Source organism: Schistocerca cancellata, chromosome 8 (assembly GCF_023864275.1).
Source record: "Schistocerca cancellata isolate TAMUIC-IGC-003103 chromosome 8, iqSchCanc2.1, whole genome shotgun sequence".
NCBI classification, from domain to species: Eukaryota; Metazoa; Arthropoda; class Insecta; order Orthoptera; family Acrididae; genus Schistocerca; species Schistocerca cancellata.
In genome coordinates this window covers 395,952,285-395,974,209 of record NC_064633.1, presented here as the reverse complement: position 1 = coordinate 395,974,209, position 21,925 = coordinate 395,952,285, and the positions used below count along the sequence as shown (strand labels likewise).

General features: G+C 43.0%; 1 protein-coding gene across 1 annotated transcript in view; it reads right to left on the bottom strand.

Moving 5' to 3' along the window:
- LOC126094474 (bumetanide-sensitive sodium-(potassium)-chloride cotransporter-like) overlaps window positions 1–21,925 on the bottom strand; it is a 618,436-nt gene that overhangs the window by 79,722 nt on the left and 516,789 nt on the right. Inside the window, 2 exon segments of the mRNA XM_049908865.1 lie at window positions 486–727; window positions 2,518–2,729. Of these exon segments, the coding sequence (XP_049764822.1) occupies window positions 486–727; window positions 2,518–2,729 (454 nt within the window).

Here is a 21,925-nt window from a genome sequence, read left to right as displayed (position 1 = left end):
ATGATGTTGTGGTAATGTTGCCTACTGTCTGATGTCGTAATTGGGATGCGTGGTTGTACTGTCTGATGTCTGATGTTGTGGTAATTGGCATGTATGATAGTATCACCTAATGTATGCCGATGAGGTGATGATACATGTGGTGACGTTGCCTAATGTCTGATATTGCAGTTGTCGAGACGTGTGATCGTGATCCATAGTATATGATAGGGTGATTGTGCGGTGTTGTAGTGTTGTCAGTTGTCTAATGTTGTGGTAACTGGGAGGGTGGTAACGCTCCCTACTGTATGATGGTGAAGTTGTTGAGACAATGGGTAGGCTTTCTTAGTAATTGAGTTAGAACTGTGACGTGTGGTAGTGTTTCCTACTGACTGATGTGCAGTGAGCTGGGACATGCGGTAGTATGACTTGCTCTAGAGTGTTGGGGTGTGGCGGAAATGTTGTCGTGTTGTGTTAGAGTGGGTGGGACGTGTGGCAGCGTTCCTTACTGTATGATGTTGAAGTAGTTGCGGAGCTCGTCGTGGTCGCAGTGCTGCCAGTCGGCCTTGTACCCCATGAGGACGGTGTTGGGTCTCAGCTTGCCCAGCCCAGAGGTCCGCATCAGCGTCTCGGTGCCCGTCTCGAAGTTGTCGCTGTCCACGACGTCGAAGAACGCCTTTATCTTGTGCTTGCGCAGCCACAGGTACGCTTTTCGTGACAGAGCATTGTGCACACGCTGAGAATGCCTTCCCTGTAACAGACACAATACGCCTATATTCCTTCATTCCTTAAATGCCGCTCAATCGTCACATCTTAGTGACTGCAGCGTTTCCATTGCAGTCATCACCTGCGTGATCAAGATCCACGCTTTTTACATTGCCTGACAACGTGACAAAATAAGAAATAATTTAATGCTTATCAGATAAGGGAACCGTGCTTGTACTGCACACGATAACTGCACAATATGGACGGCCGATAGAAGGAAAACTGACAAGGAAATGTACTAAGGACTGATAAGCTTTGTCAAGTCTATGCAGTCCTGACGAGTCTTCAGCAGCACCTGTTAGCGTTGTCACACTTTCTTGTCAGTTGCCTTTGCTAGTGAGTGCGAATCTCTGCGTGCGCGTTTATCGCACATTGAATCGAAATAGTCGACTGTGGAACGGCGAATTTTGCGTCGTAAGACGGTGTGACACACCTCCTTAGCAAAATCAGGTGATTTTTCGAAAATGTATTTTTCTCGGCGTGAGCCTCCGAGTTGGAGACCTTCAGCAAGTATGGAAACGAGAGACACAGAAGAGCAGCATATAGCGCCGAAGGATCGTTTAGTAAGCACGAGAGCGTTACGAATGTGCTCGTGAAACTTTAGTTGCAGACGCTTCCAGAGAGGCGTTGTGCATCTCGGAGTCGTTTACTACCAAAATTTCGTGAGCAGAGCAAACAGATTTAAGTGATCAAAATGCTACTACGGCAAACACCAATAATGTGAGCAAGAGCAGCGTTGCTCTTACAAGAAGAGTCAGGCTACATATTACATCTTTTCACAAACATCTCGCGTAATAACCTTGGCCAAAGAATCAGACAAACTCATTCTTGCCACGTATCCTTCACGATGAAATATAAGGTGGCTTGCAGAGTGTAGACGTATATGATAGTGACTGCAGGTGAGCAAGGAAGGGAGAGGTGCCATCAAGGAAGGCGCCAAATCAAACATTTCCATCCGACATATATATCGCCATCAACAATGCCCTCATTCTTACTTCGTTAAGATATTATGGAAAGGTTTGTACTTTAAGCCTGGACTCAGCGTTAGACATTCACTAAGCACATGTCAGCAGATGAACGGTTAGATATCTTTGGTGACGAGCACCAATGCAGGCTACTTACGCTGAGGATATGTCTGTAGACATGCAAAGAGATAACCTAGATGATGAACGCCACTGCGAGCTACTTACGCTGAGCATGTGCAAACAGATGACCAGTGAGATGCCTTTGGTGATGAGTACCATGCAGGACTTCTGCAATGAGCATGTGCCTGCAGACGAAAAGTGAGAGCCTATGGTGATGAGCGCCACTGCAGGCAATTTATGCTAAGCACGTGTCCACAGAGAAGCACCAAGATGCCGATGCAGGCTACTTACGCTAAGCAGTTTTCGACACTGAGGAGTGAGATGTCTGTGGCGATGAGTAGCAGGAATATTACTTACACTGCACGTGTGTCCACAGCAAGCAGCAAGATGCCTTCAGCGATAACGGTCACACAAGTTACTTACTCTGTGCACTTAGCCACGTTGGGCAGAGAGATGTCTTTAGTGACGATTGCCACTGTGGGCTAATTTACTGAGGACCTGTCCACCGACAAACAGCGAGATGGCTGTGGTAATGAGCGCTGTGCAGGTTATGTACACTGAGCAAGTGTCCACAGTGGACAGCGAGGTGCCTATGCTCATTAACGATGCTGTGAGATTTTCACGCTTAGCACATGTCCGCAGACGAGCAGCGAGATGCTTTCGGTGATGAGCGCCGCTGCCGGCTACTTACGCTGACCACATGTCCACAGACAAGCAGTGAGATGCCTTTGGTGATGAGTGCTGCGAAGTCGATGAGCGGCGGCCGTGTGCCGGGCATGCCCGCCAGCACCAGCAGCTGCGGCCGGAAGTTCTTCACGTGCTCCTCCACGTGGTTCAGCTCCAGCATCGCCTTCAGCGCAGAGTTGTAGCACTGCGCCTGTGTCGATGAGCCCCAGTTCACGTCTGCAACGCACGACCGTTCAGCTGTGAGAGCCAGATCTATATATTTAAGCTACATTACTCGAAGAAGTCGTTCTTGTCCCACGACAGAGCCAGAATTTCTCTGTTCAATCAGCTGTGTTAAGACCTCAGTATACAGGGTAAATAATTTAATGCGAGACTTAAATTAATCGAGTGTTCACACTAAAATGCGTTAGTAAGTTCTCTGCAGTTGTAGTCAGGATATCAACGTATTCCTCCAGTCTGATAACAGCTTTAGGTAGGCTACAGTTATAAGCAGAAACCATATCAAGTTGCAGCTTGACATTGCCCATGTACACGAAGTTCATATACAGGGTGTTACAAAAAGGTACGGCCAATCTTTCAGGAAACATTCCCCACACACAAAGAAAGAAAATATGTTATGTGGACATGTGTCCGGAAACGCTTACTTTCCATGTTAGAGCTCATTTTATTACTTCTCTTCAAATCACATTAATCATGGAATGGAAACACACAGCAACAGAAAGTACCAGCGTGACTTCAAACACTTTGTTACAGGAAATGTTCAAAATGTCCTCCGTTAGCGAGGATACATGCATCCACCCTCAGTCGCATGGAGTCCCTGATGCGCTGATGCAGCCCTGGAGAATGGCGTATTGTATCACAGCCGTCCACAATACGAGCACGAAGAGTCTCTACATTTGGTACCGGGGTTGCGTAGACAAGAGCTTTCAAATGCCCCCATAAATGAAAGTCAAGAGGGTTGAGGTCAGGAGAGCGTGGAGGCCATGGAATTGGTCCGCCTCTACCAATCCATCGGTCACCGAATCTGTTGTTGAGAAGCGTACCAACACTTCGACTGAAATGTGCAGGAGCTCCATGGTGCATGAACCAAATATTGTGTCGTACTTGTAAAGGCACATGTTCTAGGAGCACAGGTAGGGTATCCCGTATGAAATTATGATAACGTGCTCCATTGAGCGTAGGTGGAAGAACATGGGGCCCAATCAAGACATGACCAACAACGCCTGCCCAAACGTTCACAGAATATCTGTGTTGATGGCGTGATTGCACAATTGCGTGCGGATTCTCATCAGCCCACACATGCTGATTGTGAAAATTTACAATTTGATCACGTTGGAATGAAGCCTCATCCGTAAAGAGAACATTTGCACTGAAATGAGGATTGACACATTGTTGGATGAATCATTCGCAGAAGTGTACCCGTGGAGGCCAATCAGCTGCTGATAGTGCCTGCACACGCTGTACATGGTACGGAAACAACTGGTTCTCCCGTAGCACTATCCATACAGTGACGTGGTCAACGTTACCTTGTACAGTAGCAACTTCTCTGACGCTGACATTAGGGTTATCGTCAACTGCACGAAGAATTGCCTCGTCCATTGCAGGTGTCCCCGTCGTTCTAGGTCTTCCCCAGTCGCGAGTCATAGGCTGGAATGTTCCGTGCTCCCTAAGACGCCGACAATTGCTTCGAACGTCTTTCTGTCGGGACACCTTCGTTCTGGAAATCTGTCTCGATACGAACGTACCGCGCCACGGCTATTGCCCGTGATAATCCATACATCAAATGGGCATCTGCCAACTCCGCATTTGTAAACATTGCACTGACTGCAAAACCACGTTCGTGATGAACACTAACCTGTTGATGCTATGTACTGATGTGCTTGATGCTAGTACTGTAGATCAATGAGTCGCATGTCAACACAAGCACCGAAGTAAACTTTACCTTCCTTCAACTGGGCCAACTGGCGGTGAATCGAGGAAGTACAGTACATACTGACGAAACTAAAATGAGCTCTAACATGGAAATTAAGCGTTTCCGGACACATGTCCACTTAACATATTTTCTTTCTTTGTGTGTGAAGAATGTTTCCTGAAAGTTTGGCCGTACCTTTTTGTAACACCCTGTATAAAGATCTCGGAAATCAGCTAGCTTATTTTAAAATTATTTGTTTACTATTCTGTAAAATATTGCACCAGCCACAATGTAACCCCACTGCGAATGCTGTTCTTGGGTAGGGGAAGAGTTAGTTGCTTTTCGTAAGCAGCTGGAAACCGTCCAGGCTATTGGCAAATGATTTTAAATTGCTGCAGATGGCTATGTTGGAAGGGTTAACGATAGTGATGAACTGTAAATCACCCTGACTGTTGGAAAGTGATTGGAAAATGCTGCAGATGGGTGCGATCAGTGGCTAATCATCCTCATGTACCAGCGATACCAAAGGTACCTCGAGTTCCATGCTATCCTGTGGACATTGTCGTCTCTCCAAGAAGTATGGGATCGAACACTGCTCGTCCACTTGGTTATGAGTGGCGTGTCAGTGGTAGGTCTAGGCGCCTATACATGGAAGCCGGCCGTTGTGGCCGAGCGGTTCTAGGCGCTTCAGTCCGGAACCGCGCTGCTGCTACGGTCGCAGGTTCGAATCATGCCTCGGGCATGGATGTGTGTGCTGTCCTTAGGTTAGTTAGGTTTAAGTAGTTATAAGTCTAGGGGACTGATGACCTCAGATATTAAGTCCCATAGTTCTCAGAGCCATTTGAACCATTTATACATGGAAGACAGGAATGAAAGAGAACTCAGGGTGTTACACTCATCCCCATAGCTATCAAGTTCAAAGTGCTCTCTTCCACCGAAACCGAAACTAAGCCAGTGAGATTCACTTCACCTGTTGGGAAAATTGATGTGTGTTGTGTCAAGAGGACCCAAACGCATAGGGGACTATTAACCGTCGGCAGTTCATGCGTGTAGCAAATAATGGTGAATGGCAGTAAAGAATGGGAAAGGACACCAGCTTTAGTCAGTGTGTATGCCTGTGGGCCTGATTCAGCATGATGTAGAGGCTATTCCGCCAGCCACTGGAGAATGGGGAGCAACGAACTGCAGTTTGTGCCGCATATTGAAACAAAAGATGCCAATCCTCTGCGCACCGAGTCCATACTTGGATAACTCAGCGACTGGCAGAGGAGGTTGAGAATATCACCCATGTTCACAGAGTTTTAACGGAGCTCACAATTTGAAGCACTGACCCCAGAGCTGATGGTGACACACCAGTTCTAAGTCGAGTGGAATGTATGAACCAGATACTTTGAAAGTTCTGCGATAAGTTACTCTGTGATCTGCTTGACTTGTGCCATTTTTTTGATAACTAAAGAGTCACCTGAATGGGTCAGGTGTGCACATTAGAGGCTATCTGTATGCGGGTTGCACGTAAGAGCTTTTGAGATTATGTGACTCCCTATCCAAAGAAATGCCCCTTACAGTAAAGAGTGATTAACTGCCGACGCATTCGCAACAAATTGTTAGAATTTCAAGCGCTCCTAAAAAGCAGTGGAGCTTAACTAATACTAGGTGCCGAGAGCTGGTTAAAATCCAAAATTGACGGCTGTGAATTTTTTTGAGAAAATTTAAGTGTATATCGAAATGATAGGCTAATGGTAAATGGAGGTGGTGTATTTGTTGCTGTAGAGAATATATTCAATTCGACCCAAACAGAAGTTGCAGCTACATGTAAGATTGTTTGGGCAACACTTAATATTAAGGGCGGGCATAAACTTGTAATTGAATCCTTCTATCGATCACCAGACTCACGCCAGGTGTAAGGGAAAATTTTAGAGAAAGGCTAAGTTCATTAGTACGTAAGTAATACTTCCATCATAACTAAACCAAAACTCTGTCCGTACATCCCTCGGAAGGCCCAACGATACCGACCGATCACTATGTCATCCTCAACCCAAAGGCGTCACCGGATGCGGATATGGAAGGGCATGTTGTCAGCACACCGCTCTCCCGGCCGTTATCAGCTTTCGTGACCGGAGCCGCTACTTCTCAGTCAAGTAGCACCTAAACTGGCCTCACAAGGGCTGAGTGCAGCGGTTTGCCAACAGCGCTGGGCCGATCCGGGAGGTCACCCACCCAGGTGCTAGCCAGGCTCGACAGTGCTTAACTTCGGTGATTCTTCGGCGATCTGATGGGAACGGGTGTTACCACTACTTCAAGGCCGCTGGCATTTCATCATAAGAGAAAATTTTCATCATCCGACAATGAACTGGGAAAATTACACTTTTGTAAGTGGTAGGCCTGGCAGAACGTCCTACGGAATAATACTAAATGCCGTCTACGACAACTACCTAGAGCAGTTAGGTCGGAAGTCCACTCATGATAGAAATACATAAGATGTAATGGAAACAAATACACTTGCCCTCTTTGAGCATGTCCACAACGAGACTGTTATCAATGACCATGAAATAGCTGTAGCAGCTATGATTATAGAAGCACAAATGCCCACTGAAACAATGGGAGGATTTATATGTTACGCAAAATGGTTAAAGAGGCAGTACTGTTGTGTGTCAATAAGGTGCTCGAAGGAGTTAGTTCTGGAGAGGTACACTTAGAAGAATTTTGACTCAAGTTTAAAATATTGCTTGCACGGTAGGTGTAAAACAAAGTATAGCGCTATAGATTAACTCTGAATGAAACACATTTGGCTGTGAAGAGAGCAATGCGTGAAGCCTTCAACGACTACCGTAGCAGAATATTATCGAGTGATCTCTCACAAAATCCAAAGAAATTCTGGCCTTATGTAAAGGCTGTTAGTGGTACCAAACTTAGCGCCGAGACTCTCTTGAAAGAGACAAAGAGAGAGACACATGCCCAATAGTTGGAAGAGATCCCTTATATTCATCTGCAAGAAGGTGTAAGTAGGCTGTTTAGGTTTTTTTATTGGTAACGCCACATAGCGCTCTGTATGAAAATCACTGGCTGTGCTGTGTGCAGTCTGTGGCTAGTTTGCATTGTTGTCTGCCATTGTAGTGTTGGGCAGCGGCAGCTGGATGTGAACAGCGCGTAGCGTTGCGCAGTTAGAGGTGAGCCGCAAGCAGTGGTGGATGTGTGGAAGGAAATGGCGGAGTTTTGAAATTACATATATTATGACATTTGATGATATTAAGGTAAATACATTGTTTGTTCTCTATTAAAATCTTTCATTTGCTAACTATCCCTACCAGTAGTTAGTGCCTTCCGTAGTTTGAATCTTTTATTTAGCTGGCAGTAGTGGCGCTCGCTGTATTGCAGTAGTTCGAGTAATGAAGATTTTTGTGAGGTAAGTGATTTGTGAAAGGTATAGATTAATGTTAGTCAGGGCCATTCTTTTGTAGGGATTTCTGAAAGTCAGATTGCGTTGCGCTAAAAATATTGTGTGTCAGTTTAAGCACAGTCGTGTATAATAGTTCAAAGGGGACGTTTCAAAGGGTAGCAGAAGTGATACACAAAGCTACTGTCCAATATGTTTGGAATCCATTTGTTGTAGAATCTTAGAGCATATTCGGACCTCTAACGTAATGATCGCGAACAGAATGTCCTCCACCATGCCAAACAGCACGGATTTCGAAAACATCGATCATGTTAAACGCAACCCGCAGCGAAACATATGTGCTTGAAAGAAAGAATAAACTGCGATCGCTAAAGGTGGATCTTACCCAGAAACAAATTTATTTTGAAGGAAACACGTACACAAGACTGACTTTCTACCTCGAGATAAAGATACGAACTTTCACTTGTCTTACATAACATCCCGAAAGCGATGGAACAAGGTAGTCAGGAAGATGCAGTAGTTCTTGATTTCCGGAAACCATTTGACACTTTACTATACCCACTCTTATAATCGAAAGCGCGATCGTCTGCGGTATCAAACGACATTTGTGATTGAACTGAAGATTTGTTGACAGGAAGGGCGCAGCATGTTATCTTGGATGGAGAGACTTCGACAGACGTAGAAGCAACTGCAGGTGTGCCCCAAGAAAGTGTGTTGGGATCTCGTTATTAATTTTTTATATTAATGACCTTGCAGCAGATATTAATAGTAAACTGAGACATTTCTGAAATGGTGCAGTTATCGGTAACGAAATAGTAGCTGAAAAAATATGTTGGTAATATTTCAAAGTGATGCGTAGATTGGCAATTTTCTTTAAAGCTTTGAGTTCCGTGCATCTCTGTCGTTCAAATCTGGCATTTAATTGCCGGAATCAGGCTGTGAACGCTTGGCTGTACTCACCAGTATATTGAGGATATAAAGAAAGATTTACAGAGTGGATGAGACACGCGGAAAAGAATTACAGTATTTTGAAAGTGTTTGGGCTAACTGAAATGGTTTCCACGACGCAAACTTAGTGTTTAACAACCTATCAATGGTTGGGTCATCAGAGGTAAAGCTCTGCTCAGATTGGAGGAGAAGGTGGCCATAGGGAGCAATGCAGCGTTCAGCTTGAGCGATACTATGTGGCAATTAACTTTGAAATTAATGTGGTAAGAGACGAAGGCAAAATTCAAAGTCTAAGTGTTGTGATATATTTTAGTGTATGTATGTGTGTGTGCTTGTTCTGCAACTGAAACACAATTTCAGATATGGTGGTACATAAGGAGTCACAACGTTCTGTCAACGAAATTGTCAAGGAGGACGGAGGAGAGGACAATGGCACATGACACTCTTTTGCCCTTGAAGTGGGGAACTGTCCGTAAAAGGCGGAAGAATAAGCATTGATCAAAGGAGTGAGGGTACAGAGGGCAATGGAAATACTAAATTGAAGACACATAATGTGTATCCACTGGACATGTGGCCTCTAACTGAAAAAGTGTCATAATGATCTCTTAATTGTCTAAAGATTCCGGGTTAGTCCCCCATTCGGAACTACGGGAGGGGCCTGCCAAAGAGGAGGTAACCACAAGGAGAAGATCGTATAAGCAAAAGTCTATGAGTCGGATGTTGGAGTGTGATAAGAAAGCCAGAAAATCTGAAAATGGGAAATACAAACACTCAGGAATCAATGAGCTGGAGAGAAGTTAGGGATTTATGGTCAGATGAACATAGCGTAATACCAACAGCAGCAGAAAATGGTATAATGGGAGTAGGATTCGTCATGAACAGGAACAGCAGAAACTAAGTTACTGTGATTAGCTCAGTGACAGGATTACTCTCAATAGAGTCGACAGCAGACCAACACCAACACTAGTAGTTCAGGTATACATATAGATGTGACAAGCGTAAGATTAAGAGATAGAGAAAGTATATTAGGATATTGACTGAGTAATTCACTATGTAAAGGGAGATGAAAACAATAACTATGAGTAATTATAACGCTGTATTAGGGGAAGAAATAGACTGTGTTACAGGAGAATATGAGCTCTGTAGTAGGAATGAGAAAGGAGAAAGACTAGATGAGTTCTGCAATAAATTGAAGCTGGTAACAGCGAATACTCTGTTCAAAAATCACAACAGGAGGAGGTATACCAGGAAAAGGACAGTGAAATACAACCTAGGAGAACTGGTTTGTTTCTACACTTTTGTGGAAAGCAGGACTATCAGAAAAATTCTGAAGCACTACTTTGGGCCTTATCGCATCCTTCATCACTTGTCAGATGTCACTATGAAGTCAAGGATCATGACCCTTCATCAAGAAGATAAAAGAGTATAGACGCCGTCCGTGTCCTGAGTATGTAGCCCTACTACAATCCAGAAGTGGAGATTGACAATGGGATGTTCAAGGAAACTGAAGACACGCTCGCGAAACTTCGGCAGGAAAAGCTACTTTCGGTGCTCATCGTAGCGGAGAGAACATAGCAACAGCACCAGAGCACGATGATCTGTCAGAGCCGCCACATAGAAGACCACTGATAACATCTAGACACAGGGTGCTGTAGACCGCTCCAGCCAGACCTTTTGAAACAGCGGCTTGCTGTTTCTTCAGCAGAAGGAGCAACACTGGAGCGTTAAGTGTATAGTATAGTGATTAGCGTCGCTAGCTGGAATGCTGCAGGCACCAGGTCAAGCTGACCCCTGCTAATTACTTCGCATTCATTATATCTGGATAGTTCTTGAAATATCTTAAGTTTGTAATCTTCATGTAATCTGGAATATTAGATGCTTTTGTAAATACCAGCATTCTGGAATATTCTATTTTTATAAGTAGCAGCACTGTCAGTCGAGTTGGTCAGCTCAGTTCTGGCTGTACGTTGGTGCTTGCAGTAAATATTATTTCCGTGAGAAGTATATCACTGACTGCCCTACTTTCGGATTTGGACTTGAGTGTGGTTACGGCCTAACAATATCATCCTCACGACTCCGAAGAGAACAACTGCAGGTAAGTGTGAGAAGTAAGACACTATCAATCAATGAATCTCGGAGACTCCGTGTAACCTCGTACAGGGAAGATCAGTTCATATATGTGTGGAGTAAACGTCAGAGGACTCATAATGTACCTGAAATGCGCAAGGAAGTAAACAGTATATGAGCAGCTCCAATCTTCACCCCAACTGTGAAACACTGTATTTGTGAACTAAGTTTAATGGGGTGCGTAGAGGCTGAAAAACCTTTATTACCCAAAAAAGAAAAATAAGGTAAAAAGACTGCAATAGAAACCGGAGCATGTGGTCCTACGTGTTATTCAAGCACGAATCCAAGTTCTACGTATTTGGAAGCCATTATCGGATGTTTGTGCGTCGGCGTCTTGGAGAACGTATGAGGAGTCAGTGTGTGACACCAATGGTGAAACGTGGTGGATGATCGGTCATGGTGTGGGGATGTTTTCGAGGTGATAAAGTCGGTGATCTAGATAGAATTAATGGAACATTATGGAAGAAGGATATCATAGGATACTGATCAATAAAGTAGTTCCATCTGGCAAGATACTTTTTGGACGCGGATCTGTTCTGCAGCAGGACAATGATGCCAAACATGTTTCTAAATTGTGCAAAGGGTATGTCAATAGAAAAGAGAAATTTGAGTAACTAACGTACGTGAGTTGGGCAAGTGAGTCACCTACCTTAAATCCCAGTAAACTCTTACGGGATGAACTTAACAGGGAGGTCAGAAAACTGACATCATCCAATGTTGAAGGTCTATGCAGTAATTTACAGGCGTGTTGGACTGCAATTTCTGCCAAAACACTACAAAATCTTATCTCCAGAATGCCAGGACTGTGAGCAGCTGTTCTGATTGCACAATGTGGATACTTTTAAGAGGCTACAACCTGAATCGTATTGCATTGTATTTAAAGATATAGTGCGAAAATATTTATTTTGTTTGTCTATTTAGTTTTCTGACGTGTTTTTACATTGTTTTTTTTTTTTTTTTTTTTTTTTTTTAACGAGTGATCGAAAACTTTTGACTGGTAGTGTTCATACAAGCACCGTGAGGGAACATAAGAATTGAAGACTTGAGATCAGTGCTGGGATTAAAAAGGTTGTAAGGCAGGGATGCAATCTTTCTCCCTCACTGCTCAATCTGTACATCGAGGAAGCAACGACGGGAAGTAAAGTGGTATTAAAAGTCAGGGAGAAAGAATAATAATGATAAGAACCGCTGATGTCACAGCTATCCTTATTCACATCGAGGAAGAATAATAGAGCGTACTGAACGGGATGAGGTGCTCTCAGGATATGGATTTAGAGTAAACCGAAGAAAGACGAAATTAATTAGGAAAAGCAGAAATTAGATTATCTATAAAGTTAATATAAAAACTGAGGATCAAGAAGTAGAAGAAGTCGTGGAATTCTCATACCTAGCAAGCAAAATACGGACGAAGCAAGGACGACATACAAAACAGACCAGCAGAGGTAAAAAGGGTGTTCCTGGGCAAAATGAATCCACAAGTATCTAACATTGGCCTTAATTTGAGGAAGAAATATCTGAGAATGTACGTCTGGTACACAGCTTTTTATGAAAGCGATCATGTACTACGGTGAAGCTAGAAAAGAAGAGAATCGATGTTTGGTACTTTCAGAAGAACGTTGAAATGTAAGAAATGAGGAATACCTCGCAGAATCGTCGAAGACTAATATATGTTAAAAAACTGACAAGAAGAAGAGACTGAATGGTAAACCGTGTTAAAAAGTCAGGAAATAATTCCATGGTACTAGGCGGATCTGCAAGGGATAAAAACTGTAGGGTAAGATAAAATTGGAATAGGTCCAGCAAATAATTGAGGAAGTTACATCTAACTGTAACTGTGAGATGAAGAGGTTGGCAGAGGAGAGGAAGCAGTGGCAGGCCATGTGAAACCAGTCGGAGGACTGATGATCTAAAGAATTACAGGATTTACAGGGTTTGGAAAGTAACACTCAGGTGGTACAGCTCCAGCGGTTTTAATAACGTATGCTTAAGCAAGATGCGGCGGCCTTCTGCAGTCAGATCTCGTGAAGTTCTACAGAAAGAGCAGGCTTTAATCGGCCAGTATCTGCAAAAGATTGACTGATAGCTAGTAAGATGTTTTATACTGCCTTGTTTGCCAATTGAAGCCAATTCGACATCGCAGACTGGGACGTAGGTTTTGTTGACGATTTTGAAATGAAGAATTACCTTGCGACCATGAGTAACAGCAAGATCGTGGTTGAGGCGAAATCTTTGTCTGAAGAGCAGCGAGTTAATCGTTTAATGCACGGAAAGGATGTCATCGGACATTAAAAAAAATGGTTCAAATGGCTCTGAGCACTATGGGACTTAACTGCTGTGGTCATCAGTCCCCTAGAACTTAGAACTACTTAAACCTAACTAGCCTAAGGACATCACACACATCCATGCCCGAGGCAGGATTCTAACCTGCGACCGTAGCGGTCACGCGGTTCCAGACTGTAGCGCCTAGAAACGCACGGCCACTCCGGCCGGCTCGGACGTAAAAGTTCGCAAAGCCATTGATATACCAAAAATTGAAGATGTAATAGCAAAATTAACCAGCGATTCAAGGTTGCCGAGTACTGGACGAGCGAGTTTGTCAAGTTTTCCTGTACTTAATATGATTTCGTTTTTAAATAGATAAACAGGAGTAAAAATTACCCTTACGTTACTGAGGAAGCCATGAATGCAAATATGTTGGAAATGTAGCATTTGTAGTGTGAAACTCGAGCTGTTCGGCAGCGTTCTTGAGATACAGATGCGTTTACTCGTAAGTTTGGATATAACTGGGATAAAATTAAATCCAACTCAAGAATGTTCTCAGTCTGGTTATTCCCGCAGCGGTTCGTTTATATCTGAAATTTTAGTATGAAGGTGTTAATTATGTAGAGGGTGGTCATTATTAAACTTCTGCTACTTGAACCAGCGTAGACGAAAAAAATCGCAACACAAAGAAGGAGTTCTGTGACATAAACGAAAATTGATTGGCGTGTCTTAAAGATGTTTTTTAGAATTCGTACCAGTCGCGTAAGAGGGGCACTGGTAGCGGCACTTGGAGGATACAAATCAGGTTAGCTTCAAATACACGCTGCATTGATCGTGAACGTTACTTGCCTTTGAGATTGGATGTGGTGAATTGATGTCAGTCAAGCCTGCCTTTAAGGCCATAAAGACGTCATTATCAACACCTCATTGAACGCGGTAATGTAATCGAGCTGCGAGAAAATGGATGTTCCTTCTGTGATACTGTAGAAAAATTTGCCGGGAATGTAGCCACTATACGTAATTGCTGGCAGCGGTGGTCAAGGGAATGTACGGTCGACAAGAAAATCGGGCTCCGGACAGCCATATGGCATTACCGAGAGAGAAGGCGTATGGTTCTGGCGCATCATAGTGTACTGCAGCAGCAATTTGAGCAGCAACTGGCTCGAACTGTTACAAATCGATTACTTCAAGGTCAGCGGCGAGCCAGACGATCTGTAGCGTGGATTCCACTGACCCTAAAACACTCCCATTTGTGACTTTAGTGATGTCAAGCGAGAGCTCATTGGAGGGCAGGGTGGAGATCTGTTGTGTTTTCTGAGGAAGGATAATTCTGCCTCGGTGCCAATGATGGCCATGTATTGGTTAGAAGGAGGGAAGTTGAGGGCTTGCAACCATCCTGTCTGCGTTGTAGACACACTGGATCTGCTACACCTTGTGTTATGGTCTGGGGCGCAATTTCGTACGATAGCAGGAACACTCTCGTGGGTATCCCAATCACCCTGGTTGCAAATTTCTACGTCAGTCTGGTGATTCGACCGACCTGTCATGCTGCCATTCATGAACAGCATTTCAGAGTTTTTTTCCAACAGTAACTCTCCCACGTACCACTGTTGTAACCCAACATGCTCTACAGAGTGTCGACATGTTGCCTTAGCCTGCTCGATCACCAGATGTCTCCAATGCAGCGCATATGGGACACCATCGGACGACCCCTGCCTCATCCAAAACAAGCTTTAACCGTCCGTGGATTATAGTCGCATTAAAGGAATACGCAGAGTTGCTCTTTCCATATTGGGGTTGAAGAACATGGCTCGAAAGTTCGAACTGATTAGCGATTTGGGAACTGCTCCTGGGAGACGCCGACGGCCAATGCGTCATAAAGTTCCGTTTCCATGGCTGAGAAAGCTGGACGCAAAGTGCAGTCTTTAAGCAGTGCACGACAGCTGATTCTTCCATGGCCCAACTTTCAAATAGTAATGCCAATAATCGTGAAATGGCACCTCTAGTACGGTTCCAGGATATCGTGGATGCGGACTGTCGTCACAATGAGCAACATTTGTAACCTGGAATGTAAATATAATACGCAATTACCCTCTCATGTAGAAATTAAAATATTCTTCTAGCAAAGGTCATTCGTTATCTCTGTTCCCCATGTCCTTACAAATGTTTACAGAAAATTTCATTGATCTAGGTCACTCGCTTCCCATGGGAGCACTCACAAGTAATTGTAAACAACCTGTATTTTTATGTGAATGTAGGCTTTCCCGGTGTATACTGCTGATCAAATCTTCTCGGGCTTCCATCCGGGTAGCCGTGTCTTCGCCAGAAGATGATGAGAATGACAGTCACCGAAACGTCGCGGATTTTCGAAGCAACTACCCGGATGGAAGCCCGAGAAGATTTCATCATCCTGTATTTTGGCTTACGACATTTTTCTGAGTCGAAGTGTAGCCTGAAATGGTTTTGGGAGAAGGAACAATTCCAATACTAACAATATATTCTATGATCCATCATTAACTGTTGTGAATTTAAGTCTTTGGAGATCGTTTCATAATATGCTATTGCAAAAAAAGTGTATGATTCGCTGAGTAGAGAAACGGACACAGAGAGGAATAATGTAGCATTGTAGCTAATACATTTGTAGCAATATTACACATGGCGAGTATTAGACGTCATGGATTAACCAAGAAATCTCCCAAGACATAGTTCGATCGTCGACAAGTAGAAACGGTGAATGTGAATTAAAATATACAGCCACACCTCTCAGTGTTAGCTGTTACAATGTTGGATACACTGAAAAAGTGGGAACTGCGAGCTTTGATTGCTTTAACTATCAATGATTTTAATATTTCTGCTATTTTGTGCGTTTTTGTGTGTGAAACAACTGTAGCAATGGAGGACGGATGTGTTAACAGTGACCCAGTTGTTGGAAGTGACAATAATAGATAAGAATTAGGTGAAACTGGTAACAATAATAAACTAGCCGGATTTAGTTGCGATGGTTGATGTAAATTGAAATTCTCGTAGTTCAGTTCAGACATTATGATAAACAATGCTAGAAACGTTGATAATAATTGCCTAAATGTTCAGTATTTTAAACAAACGAACAATAAGCAAGACCTCAACTTCTGCCAATTCGACAATAAAATAAGAGGAAACGCGAACGAGTTAAAGAAAAGGAAGCACAAAATAAAGGACGACATGCGAGAGTTATTCACAGATTCGAAAAATTAGCTTATAGGATTGACTAATATCGAAAATTCTCATTATATGCGCGGCAGTAAACAACACGATGAAGAGAAAGAATTTGAAGTGGTTGAAGTTCAGTCTCAGTCAATCTTACAGCGACTAGAAGTTAATCGGACTACTGAAACGAGTACAATAATTCACGATGATTTGTTATCGTGCCAAAGTCACTTGACGAAAGCAATTCAGAGGTCAAGTTGGTTTCTATTGCACGACAAAATTCTTGTGATCTTGAAATAACTGTTAACGAGCTCGATCAAATGATCAAGGCCAAACAAAATTGTGATGTTTGATTCGCTAATATATGAGGGCCACAATGATAACTGCTACTCTGATGTAACGACCAATAATTTCGCTATCAGCGAATAATTTAATGTTTCATGTTTAGGAATTCCCTGTGAGGTAGATGATATTGATAGTCGTACACAACACTTGTATGTTAATGACTACATATGGTGAAAGTGTGTCGTGAAAAAATTTATATCTGCAGAGTTTTGAACAACATTCTTAGTTGAATATTGGTCAAAGGATTGGAATTCAGCAACAGTTTTGGAGAAGAAATTCAGTGGAAGAGTAGATTAAAAAACAGCTTGAGAAAAAGAAGACGATTTTGCGCTAATTTTGGAAAGAAGAAAAAACGGCGACTAGTAAGAGAAGAGAAAGAAACGTTATGTTTATTATTAGGCGATAACAACTCATACTGGCATGCAAAATTTTGTTTTGTGAAGAAATTCATTGTGTGCATCAGCCATCATAATTGATAATGTGTAATAGACCAATTGAGAATTTTCCCAGTTATTGTTTGTATGAGCCGGCCGGTGTGGCCGTGCGGTTCTAGGCGCTACACTCTGGAGCCGAGCGACCACTACGGTCACAGGTTCGAATCCTGCCTCGGGCATGGATGTGTGTGATGTCCTTAGGTTAGTTAGGTTTAATTAGTTCTAAGTTCTAGGCGACTGATGACCTTAGAAGTTAAGTCGCATAGTGCTCAGAGCCATTTGAACCACTTCTTCTCTCTGTCTGTGCGTGTATGTGTGTTAGTAGTGAAGCTTGAGGGTATTTTGCTGCAAGATGACGCCACTATTACCTACATAAGCGTTTTCAATAAAATTCTGTTTATAAGTAAAATTGTAAAATCCTTTTAGCATTACCTTATACAGAGAACGTGGACATTGGAAGAAGTCAGGCAACACTTTACTTCCTCTGGCGTATATCTCGTGAAATGAGTGAGGACAAAGTCGGAGAAATGCTAAAACTGTACAGTCGTTCATCTATTTTCGCCGGCCGCTGTGGCCGAGCGGTTCTAAGCGCTTCAGTCCGGAACCACGCTGCTGCTGCGGTCGCAGGTTCGAAACCCGCCTTGGTCATGGATGTGTGTGATGTCCTTAGGTTAGTTAGGTTTAAGTAGTTCTAAGTCTAGGGGACTGATGATCTCGGCTCAGGTGCCAGAGCCATGTGAAAAATTTGCTGCAGAGGCCCATTCGCAACAACTTTCGCTAAACGGTTGTTGAGAGACGCTGTTGGTAGCCCTTGTTTTATCTGGGCGGTCATTTGCTCAACAGTTACTGATAACATTTTTATTTAAATTTTCAACAATTGACGGGAAGTAATAATTAAATATTTCGCACAGTTCTCTCACGAAAGAGATATAATATGTTGAGCTTAAACCTCGTGCCTTTTGCCTGAGAGCACCCTTTTCTCTTTGTGTATTGCAGGTTTTTAGCTTGTTGAATGATATTCTTTCAATACGTTGTAGTATCGTCTACAGTAAGAAACTATATCTGGGCTACGACTGAGTTTAAGTTGCAATATACTGCATTTCCGTTTTCTATTATATTACTCGTATAATGCAATTAGTTATCTAAACTGTTTGCTCTCTAGCAATTTTTAATGGGAATAAATTATTAAATGAAGTGATAAATGTTTTCGAAATGTGTTATATTTTTCTTTCAAGTTGTCTGTATTGTAGACCCTTTCAGAAGTTCGCCCTTCCAGACTAACTCTCAGTGTTACAATTCATGGTGAACCTTCAGCTATCCTTTATTTTGCACTATGCGCTAAGCTACTACTTTCGGTCAAATGACCATTATCAAGCATAAGCTGGCATGAACGGCTGGAAGGTTATACCATGATAAGAGTAATTTGCTCTTCTGAGCCCACCATAGTAGAACAAAATTTCTTACAATATATTATTGTAAAAAATTTTGTATTACTATGGTGAGCTTTTAAATCTTTTCTTTACTAATTTCAGTTATGCCTTTTCCTCTGTTCCTTTCAGTTTCAATATCTGGACATAATCAAAAATGGTTCAAACGGCTCTAAGCACTATGGAACTTAACATCTGAGGTCATCAGTCGCCTAGACTTAGACCTACTTAAACCCAACTAACCTAAGGACATCACACACATCCATGCCCGAGGCAGAATTCGAACCTGCGACCCGTAGCAGCAGCGCGGCTCCGGACTGAAGCGCCTAGAACCGCACGGTCACAGCGGCCGGCTCATAATCATTGACTAGCACTCTCATAGTATACCCCTCAATTAAGAAACAATAAATGATGTTGTCTGGGACTGTTCCAGTGCTCGCCTGTGCTCTAGCTGCATAGCACTGTCTGCATCAGATTGTAGCAGGGAGGTATTGTCTGATAGCTGACTGAGACACGAAGTAGATAACTGAAAGTTCTTAAAAAGTAAAACAGCGGAAAAGGCTTAATAGCCTTTGGTAGTACTAGCGCACTTACGATGGATAACGTAGGATATTTGATCAGGTACTAGTTGAGATATTGCGTAAAACCCCTGCTTGATAAGTTTTATTAAAATTTCAACCGCAAATCTTCAGCCGTGGAACGGTAGCAGAACATTTAATCTAGACTTGTCCCGATAAACATGTACAACAGATAAAAAGACATTCTGAATGTACTGACATGAAAAACAAGAAGATAAATTATCGCAGTCGAAATACTTAATATCTCTTATCAGGTCACATGAGTGAAGTGGACACTGATAATCAATCTCTGTGGAGGGTCCACCATTAATGGAAATACGTTGCTTTAATCTAAATTAATTTCCGTCAGGATGGATCCAGCACTAATGGCTACATGTATAGTTACAATATTCATTAGAAATTATTATTGATGGAGGAAAAGTAATATAGAAATAACTTGAAAAGCTTTTACAGAACGTCTGCAGAGGAACACAACTCCCCAAAACTGGAAAAATGATATAATAACTGTATTAATAAGAAATGATACAAACAAGACTTAAGAAACTAGTGAATCATCGTTCTTTCATTAATAGAGGAGGCATGATCTCCAACCGTTAGAAAAAATATTGGATTTTGTTTCCCTCTTACCGGGAGTCCAAATGTTAGGCGCTTTACTGAGCTGCTTAGGAAAAGAGGGTCCGGGGCTCCAAAGAAATGTAATGTGCACTCGGTGCATCTGCCGGGAAGGCCTCATCCAAGATGTGGAGGAGGCCCTGTCTGCAGCTATCGTGCACGCAGGGTGCAGTCGGCTGCAAGTTGTTTCTCAGGCCGCCACCAATGACGTCTATGCTTGGCTGCCGGCGCCATCATCAGTTCATACGAGCGGCTTTGCGGAAGTGGTGAAGGCTACTGGCCTCGCCTGTGGGTTGCAAGCAGACTTCGCAATTTACCCCATCGTTCCCAGAATTGATTGGCGTCCGTTGGTTTAGAGCCAAATGGAGGATCTCAACTAAAGGCTCTGGTAGTTCTGTGACAATCTTAGCTGCAGATTGCCGGATCTGCGTTGTGGAACGGAGAATTGTAGGACTTCTCTTGATAGTTCAGGAGTGCACTACGTAAAAGAAGAAATTACTCCCACAGCAAGGAACTTGTGGAGTGTACGTGGGGCTTTTTTTTTGGGCGAGGTGGTAGTTCGAGATCTCTCACTAGTCAGTAAGCAGAGAGCGAAATCATACAGAGCGAAATCATACAGAGCGAAATCATACAAAGTAAAGACGCTTCGACTGTCAAAATTCAACAGTAAGCAACAGTAAAAAAGTTCCTGAATTTACTTCCCCCCAGGATGGCGCACCAAGAAAGAGTTATCCGGCTGGATCGGGAATCGATAGATGTAATTTACATCTCTCCATCACTCCTGGTTTTCGGGCCGTATAGCAGGTTACAGTCAGGTTGGTATCCAAGACACGTCTTCGGCCTGGAATCTCACTACCTGGTGTAGAACTGTCTTCAGTGATGAGTCCCGCTTCGAACTGAACCCCAATGACCAGCGAGGCATGGAATGTATATCGGAAAAACAGTTTATATGCTATGGGAGAGGGAATGTTCGCTGCAGTGGACAAACATCTACATCTACGCTATTACTCTGCTATTCACTATAAAGTGCCTGGCAGAGGGTTCAATGAACCACCTTCAAGCTGTCTCTCTACCGTTCCACTCTCGAACGGCGCGTGGGAAAAACGAGCACCTCATATTTTCGGTGCGAGTCCTACTTTCTCTTATTTTATCGTGATGATCATTTCTCCCTATGTAGGTGGGTACCAATAGAATGTTTTCGCAATCGGAGGAGAAAGGTGGTGATTGAAATTTCATGAGAAGATCCCGTCGCAACGAAAAACGCCTTTCTTTTACTGATTGCCACTCCAATTCACATATCATTTCTGGGGCACTGTCTCCCCTATTTCGCGATAGTACAAAACGAGCTGCGCTTCTTTGTACTTTTTCGATGCCATCCGTCAGTCCCACCTGATACGGAACCCACACCGCACAGCAATACTCGAGAACAGGGCGGACAAGTGTGATATAAGCAGTCTGTTTAGTAGACCTGTTGGATCTTCTAAGTGTTCTGCCAATGAATCGCAGTCTCTGGTTTGCTCTAACCATAACATTATCTACGTGATCGTTCTAATTTAGGTTATTTGTAATTGTCACCCCTAAGTATTTAGTTAAATTTACTGCCTTAAGATTTGTGTGACTTATAGCGTAATCGAAATGTAGCGGATTTCTTTTAGTGCTATTGTGAATAACTTCACACTTTTCTTTATTGAGGGTCAATTACCACTTTTCGCTTCACACAGATATCTTACCTAAATCATTTTGCAAGTCGTTTTGTTCATCTGATAACTTTACAAGACGGTAAATGACAGAATCATCTGGAAGCAATCTAACAGGGCTCCACAATTGTTCCTATGCCGTTAGTATAGATCAGAAACAATAGAGGGCCTATAACACTTCCTTGGGAAACGCCGAATATTACTATTGTTTTACTCGATGAATTTCCGTCTATTACCACGAACTGTGACCTCTTTGACAGGAAGTCACGAATCCAGTCGCACAACTGAGGCGATATTCCATAGTCACGCAGTTTGGTTAGAAGATGCTTGTGTGGAACGGTGTCGAAAGCCATCTGGAAATCTAAAAATATGGAATCAATTTGACATCCCCTGTCGATAGCACTCATTACTTCATGAGTTATGTTTCACAAGAACGCTGTTTTCTGAATCCGTGCTGACTCTGTGCCAATAAATCGTTTTCTTCAAGGTA